This window comes from Poromitra crassiceps, assembly GCF_964638095.1.
Source record: "Poromitra crassiceps genome assembly, chromosome: 1".
Classification (NCBI taxonomy): domain Eukaryota; kingdom Metazoa; phylum Chordata; class Actinopteri; order Beryciformes; family Melamphaidae; genus Poromitra; species Poromitra crassiceps.
Genome location: NC_139623.1, coordinates 94,486,288 through 94,499,024, shown reverse-complemented (window position 1 = coordinate 94,499,024; position 12,737 = coordinate 94,486,288). Strand labels below are relative to the sequence as shown.

The 12,737-nt window shown below is 47.2% G+C and overlaps 1 protein-coding gene across 1 annotated transcript in view; it reads left to right on the top strand.

Annotated features, from left to right (window-relative positions):
- Window positions 1-12,737, top strand: part of vps13b (vacuolar protein sorting 13 homolog B) — a 661,063-nt gene that overhangs the window by 115,691 nt on the left and 532,635 nt on the right. The window contains exon 16 of the mRNA XM_083634457.1: window positions 5,057-5,181. Within this exon, the coding sequence (XP_083490583.1) occupies window positions 5,057-5,181 (125 nt within the window). The remainder of the gene's footprint in view (window positions 1-5,056; window positions 5,182-12,737) is intronic.

Here is a 12,737-nt window from a genome sequence, read left to right as displayed (position 1 = left end):
CAATTACTCATACAGTATTTCCAGACCTAATGTGTCAATAAACTGCATTGTAAACATTACACAAGGTGACACCATATCATCTGCTTATTTAGTCAGTGAATTTACTGACTAGGCTGAAAGTTGGCTGTCCTTGATGCAATTCATGCAACACTTCGCTACCCAGAAGGTCGGCAGATGCACTCCGGTTTTGATAGCTGAGTCCGCCCACCCAGGCCAGCTACAGCATGCGCCTAACGAGTGCACCCGACCTATCCTCCCTGCCCGATGCTCCCTGCTCAGCGGACTAGCAGAGGGAGGGAGGGAGGTCTAACCTGTGTGTGTGCTGGGGAGCGGCAGGCAGTGAAATTTGGGCACAGCATTAAAACGAACGGCTCTCAAGTAGGACTCGGTTCCCTTCGTTCATAGCAAAGAGCCGTTCAATAGATTCGGGTCGTTCGCGAACGTCACAACACTAGTCCTCAGAGCTCCCTCCTTTGTGTGTAACGTTATGTCATCACAGTCAGACACGTGTGGCCATGTTTTGGTTTGTGCCAATTGTGCAACGCACCCTTGGTAACTAATGTCGAGTCGACTATACGTCGTCTGGGCTCGATAGCCCTCATTTTTATGGACGCAACGAGGTACAGTAAGCCAAGGTTTGAAATACATTTGATTGACAAAACAGTCCTTATATAACGTGCACGTTTGTGATTAATAGCGCTAATTAGTAACGTTACATTAAATGGTTACATGCTGCCACTCCGACGTGCTGCCACTCCGACGTTCTGCCACTCCGAAATATCGGCACTCCGAAAGGGGGTCTATATTCCCCGTTTTTCACTAACCTCTCCCAACCCCCACGCCAAACCTAACCTCCCCCTATGCCTAAACCTAACCTCCCCCAGACCCTAACCCAAAACCTAACCTCTCCCACCCCCACGCCTAAACCTAAGGTCGGCATTGCGGCTTCTAAGGTGAACGACCGCCAGTCCGAATGATGGAAGTTAACGTTCGGAGTGGCAGCATGTCGGAAAGGCAAAGGAACCCCACATTAAATGGACTTTACTAAAGTTATCATCATACCTGTCATGCTTTGTCTCATCTGGCTTGTGTCAGTCAGCTGTACAGCACTGTCTAACTTCTATCTGTGTGGACATGTTGCTAGCTGCAGTGTTGTGTGTGCAAAATACCGCGAAATGCATTGTTATCAACTGTTATTGCTAACAATTGAAACGTTAGCACACGTGGCAGGGTCTCATCTCATAAGGTGCGTTCTGCATCAACCTTTGCCAACATAATACAGAGCTGTACATGTGAGTTTGCGTTAGCCGCTCGTTAACAGCTGATGGTGGCTGCATGCTGAAACGTGTCCATTGTTTGTTATCAATAACTGAGCTATTTAATTGTTCATCCATTGCTCTGCTGGTTATTGTTTGTGGTTTAACACATTCACTGCCAGCCTTTTTTTTTTTTTACTGTAGGTAGGTTCTGCCAGAGGGTTTTTTTGAGGATTCTGGCTCATTTTACAAGAGCCGAGGATTCTTTTCTGCTTGACTTTGTGAACACAAAGTTCACAAAAGTACTAATAGAATGTGTGCTTTCTCTGTCTAAAAGAGTTAGTTTGTAGAGTTAGTAGTTATGTAGATATTAGCCGTTGAGTACAGCATGGTTTCAGTGTCTGAGACTGAAAGCTGAGATAATCGCAGTTTTGTGAAATTCAATCAAACAGGCAGAACAGTCACTTTAACCATTTATTTTTGGCATCAGTGAGAGATCAGACATCTAAACAATATAGTTCTGAACGCCCTCTCCTTCAAACTCCTCCCTCCGTGGGCGTGTCTGGTGTCTTTCAGCAGCGTTTGTCACAAGCGAGTGTTCTGCTGCTGCTGCTGCGAGTTTGAGCAGCCTCCCTCCCTGGCAGCGAGTGTGGATAGGGCTCACTCGTTTCTTGGGTTTGAGAGCTTTGATGAAGCTTTGTGCGATTCTAGGCTTTATGCTGCGTGTTTCAAAGTGTGTTTTCCACCCAGTCTATTTTTGGAATCCCCCACCGCCAGCTCCCAGCGCGATAATGCGCGAAAGTGAAAGCGTTTTCGCCAATCCATTTTACAGTAGAGAATGGTTTCCTCCCGCGTTCCCCTACAGTTTTGGCTCTGCCTTTTCTAGTGTGGAGAGCACTGTCGCCACTTAGTGGGTCCGTGGAATGGGTTGTACACGTTCGCTGTCTCCAATATTTTTATAGGAGACGTGGGGAGCGTTGATCCACGTCCCACCGTCAAAAATTTTTTTTTTTTTTTAAGCCGAGATATCTCGTCATTGGCAATGAACCGTTGGATTCTGTAAGCCGAGATATCTCGTCAATGGCAGTGAATGTGTTAAAAAGGAAAATCACCTTTGAACCATTTGGAAATGCATTCAGAATTATCTTTGCATTGGATAGTCTATAATTTACCATATGAAAATGGAAACGAAAGAAAATCGCCTACCCCTCATATTAATTACAGCAGGGTAAGGACTGCTGCTTCCTCCCTCTCACTAACATTATAACAACTTGATTATTTTTATCTACAGAGAACTCATGTCAAACAAAATAAAGAGAGAGCACCAAGCCCAACTCAGAGGACTCTGAATTCCTTCAACTTGTTTAGGAAACCTGCTCAGTTTATATAAAATGATAAAACAAGAGAAAAAGAGAAAAAAGTAAAGTAACAATAATGACAACCATTTTACAGTATTCTAATTAGGCTTTTTTTTTTATATATAGATAGCTAGATAGACAGATAGACTGGCAGTTACTTCATCCCCTGAAAGAAATGACGTTAACCGCCCCCCAGGACCCCCCCCCCCCCCCCCCCATCCCCACACTGGGATGACATCACTGATGACAATTAGGGCAATCACCTAATTAAAAAAAACGTCTCCTCAGGTCACCCGCACAGCACAGGGGCGGAAGCCATCTTCTCCGTCTGGTTCCTTCTTCTTCTTCTTCTTCTTAAGGCTTTCTGGCAGACTGGACTGGATGCCTTGCGGCACATTGCTGCCTCTCACAGTTTAGGAATATTCTTCCTCTTCTTACCCAGACACAGTTGTTTGGTGTTTGCTTAAAGTCCCTGGAAACCAGAAATATTTCTTTATTATTTAGCATTTTGAGTTCATCACATCACAGGACCCTATGTTAATAAGCCACCAGCCAAATTTGAACGATGATGAACGTCGCAAAGTATATAAATTTAGGTTTGACAGTCATGGCAAAAGTGATGAGAATCAATTAGTTTTTAGAGTGTATTTTCTCCCGCGGACTGTGTGGGCGTGTCCCGTCTGCAGCAGGGAAATTTCTCTCTGTCTCTCGGAGGGAGAGAAGGAGAGAGAGATAATTTAAGAGAGATTGTGTGTGTGTGTGTGTGTGTGTGTGTGTGTGTGTGTTCGCGCGTTGCTCCGCGGCTCTGAGAGGAAGAGATCTCTGTCCGTTCTTTGCCCCCACAGCGCTCGCTCAGTGTCTGTCTCCCTCCCACTCTGTGTGCTGTGTGCTTCTCTCCCTCTCTCTCTCTCTCTCTCGGGACTAGTGAGAGAGAGAGAGAGAGAGAACAGCATAGCGCTCGACACAGCCTGGTGACGCGAGGTTACTCACACACACGCACACACACACACAGTAGGGCGGGTTGCGCGCGTGTACAAAGGTTATATAGCGCTTATGACGTCATAAGCTCCTGCATTTTAGCACCTCGCGCACTGCTCTCTTCAATGAGGAAGTACCTTGTAGAAGCTTGTAGAAAAGTGTCGATTTTAAGGCTTTGGGTTGAAAGTAATGTATAATAATTTCGGAGGCAGAAATTACTAACATAAGACCCTAAATAACATAGTTAGAACGTTTTTGTGGATTTTGGTTTCCAGGGACTTTAAATGCATCCCTCAGTATTCCATCTATCTTTGCTTCAGATACATCCGCCTCCAGTAATCTCTTAACAGCGTCATGCCCGATCCCATTCCTCTTCGTCTTCCCACTCAAACCAGCAGTACAGTTAATAACCACGGCACCAACTGATCTAATTTAAAGTCAGTCACCGTCTTCACTATTCTAAGCATAAGTTACACAAGATTTATCCGTCCGTCTCACCACTGTGTGACAGGTGTCAGGTGTCAGAGGGCACTCTATCTCATGCCTTTTGGTTCTGCCCTTCACTGACGGGGTTCTGGGCCAAAGTATTTGACTGGTACTCTAAGGCCTACAAAATAGCCCTTCAGCCAGAGGCGGAACTCGCCATCTTCGGTTGTTCGGAGTCCTCGGAGTCCTGATGACATCATCACTGAACTATAGCCTCAGCCTTAGGGCAATTAATCTGCCATAATTAAAAAATCTGGCTCCGTCAGGTCACCAGCACGGGTGCTCTTTACATTTCCTGAAAGTTTCAGCCTGATTTCCTGTAAAATGGCATAGCTGTGGCCGGCCAAAATTCTTGAAACAAACAGAGTCCACATTGCCAAATTTATAGATAGATGAACGTAATGTGTTGTGCACCACTTAATGAAATGTTTGCTTCACAGGAATAATATTTTTGGAAAATTCCATTCATTTAAAATCCCACACTGCCAGCCCATCATGACCATATAACTAACAACCCATTACTCTTTGTAGTAAAGTACTAGTAAGTAATGTACATGTACAGTATACATGAATCTTGGTGACGGGGTTCAGCATGAGGCTGTGTTTTTAACACTATAAGACTGAGTTGCTGACAGGTTTATGTATAGTAAACATGACTGAAAGGATGTTTTGCTCTTGCCCCTGTCTGCCCTCCTCAGGCCTGCAGGAGCTCTTGCTCTGCCGAAGACAGATAGGGTCAAATCAGTTTAGAGGAGATGGAGACGAGATAACAACCACACTGGTCATGTACTTCTCCTATGTTTTCTTTTCAGAAGCTGCAAAGTGAATGGGAGTTGACATGTTTTCCCCCCTCTGGATCCAAGAAATGGATTGAGCAATCCAGTAAAATACTGAATTCCTATATCTTCTCTCCATCTTTCTCTTTCTTTGCCTCCATCTCTACTTCTTTCTCCTCTCCCTCTCTGTGGTTCTCTCAAGGTGTTTGGCTTCCAGGCTGGCTTGACATGCCAGGACAGTACAGGGAGTTTCCTGCCTCTCATCCCCATCATCCCTTCCTTCAGCACTGCACTCTATGGCAAGCTGCTCCAGATGCCTGCCTACTGGTGAGTTTGCAACATGTATTTATTCAATGGAGCGCAATTTTAGTGGGCATGCAAGAGGTTCGCATGAACTCACATTGTTAGTGCACCTGTCAATAACCTGAGATCTGTAGATTTATGAACTCACATTGTTAGTGCACCTGTCAATAACCTGAGATCTGTAGATTTATGAACTCACATTGTTAGTGCACCTGTCAATAACCTGAGATCTGTAGATTTATGAACTCACATTGTTAGTGCACCTGTCAATAACCTGAGATCTGTAGATTTATGAACTCACATTGTTAGTGCACCTGTCAATAACCTGAGATCTGTAGATTTATGATCTCACATTGTTAGTGCACCTGTCAATAACCTGAGATCTGTAGATTTATGAACTCACATTGTTAGTGCACCTGTCAATAACTGGAGATCTGTAGATTTATGAACTCACATTGTTAGTGCACCTGTCAATAACTGGAGATCTGTAGATTTGGAGGAAAATGTAGGGAACACAACAATTAACATGCCTACTATTACCCTTGTTAAATCAACAAACAAGTCACCCAGTCACACACACACACACACACACACAGACACACACACACACACACACACACACACACACACACACACACACACACACACACTACACACACACACACACACACACACACACACACACAAGGAAATGCAGAGGCTCTACAAAATCATTTCACCTCGAAAGGCACCCGATGGGGAAGGGATTCACCCCAAGAGGTCTTTCAGTGAGTTAGCTGCAGCACGCCAGTTGTTCAAAGTAGTCTAATGTTTATTGATACTGTTCATACTTCTTCCATGTGTGATTGACTTGCTACGAAGCTCTATTTTAATCCCAGCACTGGCCCTGGCCAGCATCAAGACTAGTTTGCAAGTTGTTTATGTTGATCACTGAAACGATTGTGGCAGTTGGCTTCGGCCTCGGACAAGATGGCAGCGCTCCACATGCAGACATGGGAGTTTGATTTAGGCCCGTCAACACCAGTGTCATACTACGGCAGGAAACAGTCAACACCGTGGCCTGGACCACTGGGTTTCTGGCCTCAGACACTAGGAATCATGTGGCTGGTCTGGGGGAAGACCCATCTGTAATGGACTGCATTGTGTGTGTGTGTGTGTATACATGTATGTACGTGTGTTTGTGGTGTTGGGCCTATGTACTTGATGCAGAGGAGCGCAGCCTCTTGTGGGCAGTGCATCAGAAGAAGTTCTTTCGAGTGATGGATGAGCCGGGTCTACAGTGGTTTTGGGGGAAAGGGGGGCAGAAAAAGAGAGTCATCGGGAAACAACTGCAACGATTTTCTCAGATGGTTTCAAACAGAGGGAGAGGAAAATAACTAAGGCAACGTTGTCGAAGGAGATGAAAAAACATGTTGTCATATCCGTGTCCCAGCAGCAGCAGACACAAGATGACTCACCACGAATGTCCCCCAGAGAGGAGAGGAGAGGAATAACAATCCTAGAGTGAAGGTGAGGAAGATGGAGGGAGGAGGGAAAGGAGAGAGGAAGAGTTGAATAAGGGAGACATGTACTGTAGTGAATTAAAGGGTAGGAAGTAGACCGAAGACAAGGGGGTCGTAGTGGACAAACTGACAGCTGAAGGCATTGGATGGAGAAGAGGACAAAGAGGTGTGCAGGTTGTTAAAATGTCTTAACAGCTTGATGTTAGTTGATATATTAAAGTCTTAAATGCAGTTAAATCTTGCCTTTGAGTCAGGTCCATCATGTGTTGTATGGTTTCAGAGGTCTTAGAGATGTTGATTTCTCTCTGCAAATAAGTTTTCTAGTAAGAAGCTTCTCTAATTAAAGCACGGTGATGCAGTGGTAGCGCTGTCGCCTCCCAGCAAAAAGGTCCTGGGTTCGATTCCTGCCTGGGTGGGTGCTGAGGATGTGTCCCCATAGCCATGTCCTCAGTGCCTACTGCCCAGGGGCCGGTTGCACCAACTGTTCTTAACTATGCCTGGTCGTAACTCCTACGTCGGTCTTAGTTAAGACCAGTCTTTAGAGTGGATTTACGCCTGTTGCACCAACACGGCTTACGTCTGGTCTTAACTACGCTGGTCGTAGCAATGCGCGTTCATGTGAATTGTCGGGGAATGCCCTCTGATTGGCCCACAAATGTGCCTCGCGCCCTGCTATTTCACTGACCCCCGCGAAAATAACTTGCTTTGTTTTTTTACAGTGGCCACTACTGTATGTGCGTCACTACACTACACTCCTCCCACCCTCCCTCGCTCCGGGGGAAAAATGGCGGCGATTGAGCCAGACAGACAGTCTGAATGAAATTGAATGTAACGTTCCCAATTCTATCTATTAAATTCTAAAAAAAAAATGAACGGCAACATTTGGGAAGGCTAAGCCACACAACTAGTTAGTTATAATCTTAACATCGTGCTTCAAAGACGGAGAACTGGCTGTGTTACGACGATGACGGTAAGGAGTCAAAAAGGCTCTGTTACAGGCAGGCTCTACGCCTCCTCCTGACCAGGCGTAGGAGTTACGCCTGAGCGTAGTGAAAATAAGGCTTAAGCCGTCTTGGTGCAACCGGCGTAGCTGTTAGGTCGTAAAGTTACGACCAACTTAGCTTAAGACCAGTTGGTGCAACCGGCCCCTGGTGGGCTCGTCAGAAATGGCCTTTCTGTGCGGAGTTTGTATGTTCTGCCCCTGCTCCCCTGGGGTTTCCTCCAGATAGGAACCCCCTGCCAAAAACATGCAAAAAATAAATAAAAAAGCTTTTCTAATTGGATAGACCTATGCTCATAGCTGCTACTGTTTTGTTTTCCCCCGTAAATACATTTTTTAGGGTGAACATGGTCTTACATTGGATGTAAATTGGCTTTAAAAAGTCTCAAATGTAACCTGCATAAAACTGTATTCACCCTGTGTAGAGAGGCAGTGAATGAAGAAAAGGAGATGGAATTACAATGGGTGGATCGGAGAGAGAGAGAGAGAGAAATATGGATTTCCATTCAGAAGGTGATAAAGAGAGAAAATGGAGTGATGGATGGAGAAAGAGAGTATAGAGAGAGGGATGGAATGACGGACGAGTGGACGGGGAGGCGAAGAGGAGCATCAGGGAGAAGTTGGGATCCCAGTGTAGTGATTGCAGAGAGAATGAGGGTGGATGAATGAAGGTAGCAAATAAAAAAGGGAGAGGGAAGAGAGGAGTAGAGGGAAGGATGTATAGATAAGAAGACAGGGTGGATGGTAAAGAATTAGAACAAGTTGGGGGGGGGGGGTATTGTGGGCAGTGCATTGTGGGACTGCAGAGTGGAGGGGGGTGAGGGTGCAGTAGGCAGTGCATTGTGGGACTGCAGAGTGGAGAGGGGTGAGGGTGAAGTAGGCACTGCATTGTGGGACTGCAGACTGGAGGGGGGTGAGGGTGCAGTAGGCAGTGCATTGTGGGACTGCAGACTGGAGGGGGGTGAGGGTGCAGTAGGCAGTGCATTGTGGGACTGCAGAGTGGAGGGGGTGAGGGTACAGTAGGCAGTGCATTGTGGGACTGCAGAGTGGAGGGGGGTGAGGGTGCAGTAGGCAGTGCATGTTGGGACTGCAGACTGGAGGAGGGTGAGGGTACAGTAGGCAGTGCATTGTGGGACTGCAGAGTGGAGGGGGTGCAGTAGGCAGTGCATTGTGGGACTGCAGAGTGGAGGGGGGTGAGGGTACAGTAGGCAGTGCATTGTGGGACTGCAGAGTGGAGGGGGTGCAGTAGGCAGTGCATTGTGGGACTGCAGAGTGGAGGGGGGTGAGGGTACAGTAGGCAGTGCATTGTGGGACTGCAGACTGGAGGGGGTGAGGGTACAGTATGCAGTGCATTGTGGGACTGCAGAGTGGAGGGGGTGAGGGTACAGTATGCAGTGCATTGTGGGACTGCAGAGTGGAGGGGGGTGAGGGTACAGTAGGCAGTGCATTGTGGGACTGCAGAGTGGAGGGGGTGCAGTATGCAGTGCATTGTGGGACTGCAGAGTGGAGGGGGGTGAGGGTGCAGTAGGCAGTGCATTGTGGGACTGCAGAGTGGAGGGGGGTGAGGGTGCAGTAGGCAGTGCATTGTGGGACTGCAGACTGGAGGAGGGTGAGGGTACAGTATGCAGTGCATTGTGGGACTGCAGAGTGGAGGGGGGTGAGGGTACAGTATGCAGTGCATTGTGGGACTGCAGAGTGGTGGGGGTGCAGTAGGCAGTGCATTGTGGGACTGCAGAGTGGAGGGGGTGCAGTAGGCAGTGCATTGTGGGACTGCAGAGTGGTGGGGGTGCAGTAGGCAGTGCATTGTGGGACTGCAGAGTGGAGGGGGGTGGGGGTACAGTAGGCAGTGCATTGTGGGACTGCAGAGTGGAGGGGGTGAGGGTGCAGTAGGCAGTGCATTGTGGGACTGCAGAGTGGAGGGGGGTGGGGGTGCAGTAGGCAGTGCATTGTGGGACTGCAGAGTGGAGGGGGTTGGGGTACAGTATGCAGTGCATTGTGGGACTGCAGAGTGGAGGGGGTTGGGGTACAGTAGGCAGTGCATTGTGGGACTGCAGAGTGGAGGGGGTGGGGGTGCAGTATGCAGTGCATTGTGGGACTGCAGAGTGGAGGGGGTTGGGGTACAGTAGGCAGTGCATTGTGGGACTGCAGAGTGGAGGGGGTGGGGGTGCAGTAGGCAGTGCATTGTGGGACTGCAGAGTGGAGGGGGTGCAGTAGGCAGTGCATTGTGGGACTGCAGAGTGGTGGGGTGCAGTAGGCAGTGCATTGTGGGACTGCAGAGTGGAGGGGGGTGGGGGTGCAGTAGGCAGTGCATTGTGGGACTGCAGAGTGGAGGGGGGTGGGGGTACAGTAAGCAGTGCATTGTGGGACTGCAGAGTGGAGGGGGTGAGGGTACAGTATGCAGTGCATTGTGGGACTGCAGAGTGGAGGGGGTGAGGGTACAGTATGCAGTGCATTGTGGGACTGCAGAGTGGAGGGGGTGGGGGTGCAGTATGCAGTGCATTGTGGGACTGCAGAGTGGTGGGGGTGCAGTAGGCAGTGCATTGTGGGACTGCAGAGTGGAGGGATGGAGTGAGAAAATGAGTTTAGGAAATGAAAGAAAACAGTATAAAGATGGATGAAGGAGGGGAAGGCAGGAAAAGCGATCCAGTTGTGGGGGTGTTGGGTTTCAGAAGGCTTACAGTACAGACCGGTGCTGCTTTCAGTGGAAGAGAAAGATATCGGCTACAACCTTCCTTCTGTTTCCTCCATATTCTCCACCTGTAGGCAATGTAAAGCTGTGAAGTGGTTCTCTGACCCGCCTCGCCCAGCCAAGGCATATTCTATGTTATGTTGCTTTCATTATTATTCCTTTATTGCACTCATTCTGAAATAGTGTTGGACTGCTAGGCTCTACTTCCTTTATTCACCCAACTTGTTTGTTGATTGTTTTTATGTTGAAACGTCTCTTTCCTTCCAATTTGATTGGTCTATTAATTAGTTTTGTCTGACCATGGGTATTGTTTGGAGTTCATAAACAGTGTATAGATGTTTACCTATATTGTTTATGAAGCCCAAACAGGTCAACACTGTTTATGAACACTATAGATGTATACCTGATGTCCTGTCTTGTCTCTATCCTGAGTAGTTTGAGACCAATTCCTAGCAACTTTGGTTGAAACAATTGATGTAATGTTAGGAAAGTAATTATTGCCAAAGTAAGTCGATGCTGACTCTGTGTCCTTCAGCCAACATCTGGGGGGACCCTTGATGTACGAATACATATGCACACAGACACACACAAACACACACACACACACACACTCACACACACACACACACACACTCACACACACACACACACACACACACACACACACACACACACACACACACACACACACACACACACACACACACACCTCTACAAGCAGACACCCGCCCTGTGCCCTCTCCCTCACACCTTGCGGTCAACGTGCCTGTTAAAGCAGAGAGCACTAGCTTGGGAATCGATTTCCCCCCATTAGTTTGGACTTCAACATGTCAAAGAGCTGCAGATGCTTTGGACTTCTCTTGACTTCTTCTCCAGGCTGCATGCTCTCTCTACTGTACAGAGGGTAGCTGGCCACATAGAGAACCACAAAGCACAGAAGGCCTTATTCTGTGTGTGTGTGTGTGTGTGTGTGTGTGTGTGTGTGTGTGTGTGTGTGTGTGTGTGCGTGCGCCGTGTGTGCAGACAGAACCTGATTTTCTGTGCTCTCTGCTCCTAATAAGAGACTTCTAGCTGCTTGTTTGATCTTGTTTCTGCATTGCCTCCCTCAAATAGTGGATTCAGATGTCAAACGGATGTTATTTTTCTTTCTGACAATCTCTAGATGTTTCTCATCTCCAGAGAGCCTTCCAGATCAATGCCCTCCTGTGGCTTTTCTCTCAACCAGCACCAGCCCTACAAAATATAACACTGACAACCTCTCACAGTCTTCTTGACACGTTAAGAAAGCCTTTTATTATTCTTTGTTTTAAGCATGCCTTTGATGGAATACAGTTAGCACACGATGTTGAGTAAAACCCTGCACCCGTAGCCTGGAGGCCTTATCGTGGTGTTGGTTGAATAGATGTTCCACTATACGTGATCACAAATAGCCAAACACACAATGGCTTCTGTTGCCCTTAACAGGATTATTTCTGCTTGGTCTCATTGACCTCATTCCCCAGTTTCAATGTAACTGCATGTTTCCGACACTTGGAAGTGCCTCTGGAATTGTCTAACAGTTGCCTATTGTTTCACTGTCAGCCTCTCCTGTAGATGATGATGGGACTGGCAGCTATGTTGCCAGGTTGCAGGGTGTGAACTTGTCATTGACTGTTTTAGTGACTCATATTTGACCCTTCCTGTCTGAGCGGGTGGTATGGCTGACTCTCTTCCTGACCTGCCTGCAACCCCAGTAAGGATCTAATTAACACAACCTGACAGTTTAGTGCTGGAAGAATGATGATGAGCTGGTTTGACAGAGAGAGACAAACATGGAGGATACTGAGAGAAACACAGAGAGAGAGAGAGAGAGAGAAGGATTTAGAAAAAAAACTAGAGAGGGCAGTGTTAGAATGGGGTACTGTACGGTAAGAACTTGAAGTGAACACGAATAATTAGATTTCTGTTTCCTCTTGTCCTAATGTCCTCCACATGTTGGTATGGATGAGACTAGCTGTCACAGTCCTGAGAGATGAGTATTATTGCATTGTAAGTAGCATTATGTTGAAGATGTGAGAGACAGCCCTTAGGGGTCAGCGATGTCAGATCTGCTATCAAAATGATACTCTGAATGCTACATGGAATAGAGAGCCAACGTGAAACGTCACTTCCTGCTTTCTCCATGTACCAGCGCTGAAAAAATAGGAATGGCGGTGAACGGAGAATAACATTACTTTTTTGATCCCGTTTGAATTGTGCCACGGGGTGCCAATGGTAATTTTGTCAATTTAAAACATAACTTTGCATGTCAAGAAAGTCGCAGTTTGTCGCCAAACTGTTGCACTATAAGTTATAAATCAGAAAGACTACATACACTGTCGCCTAAGTGACATCACTTTCTCTACCGGCA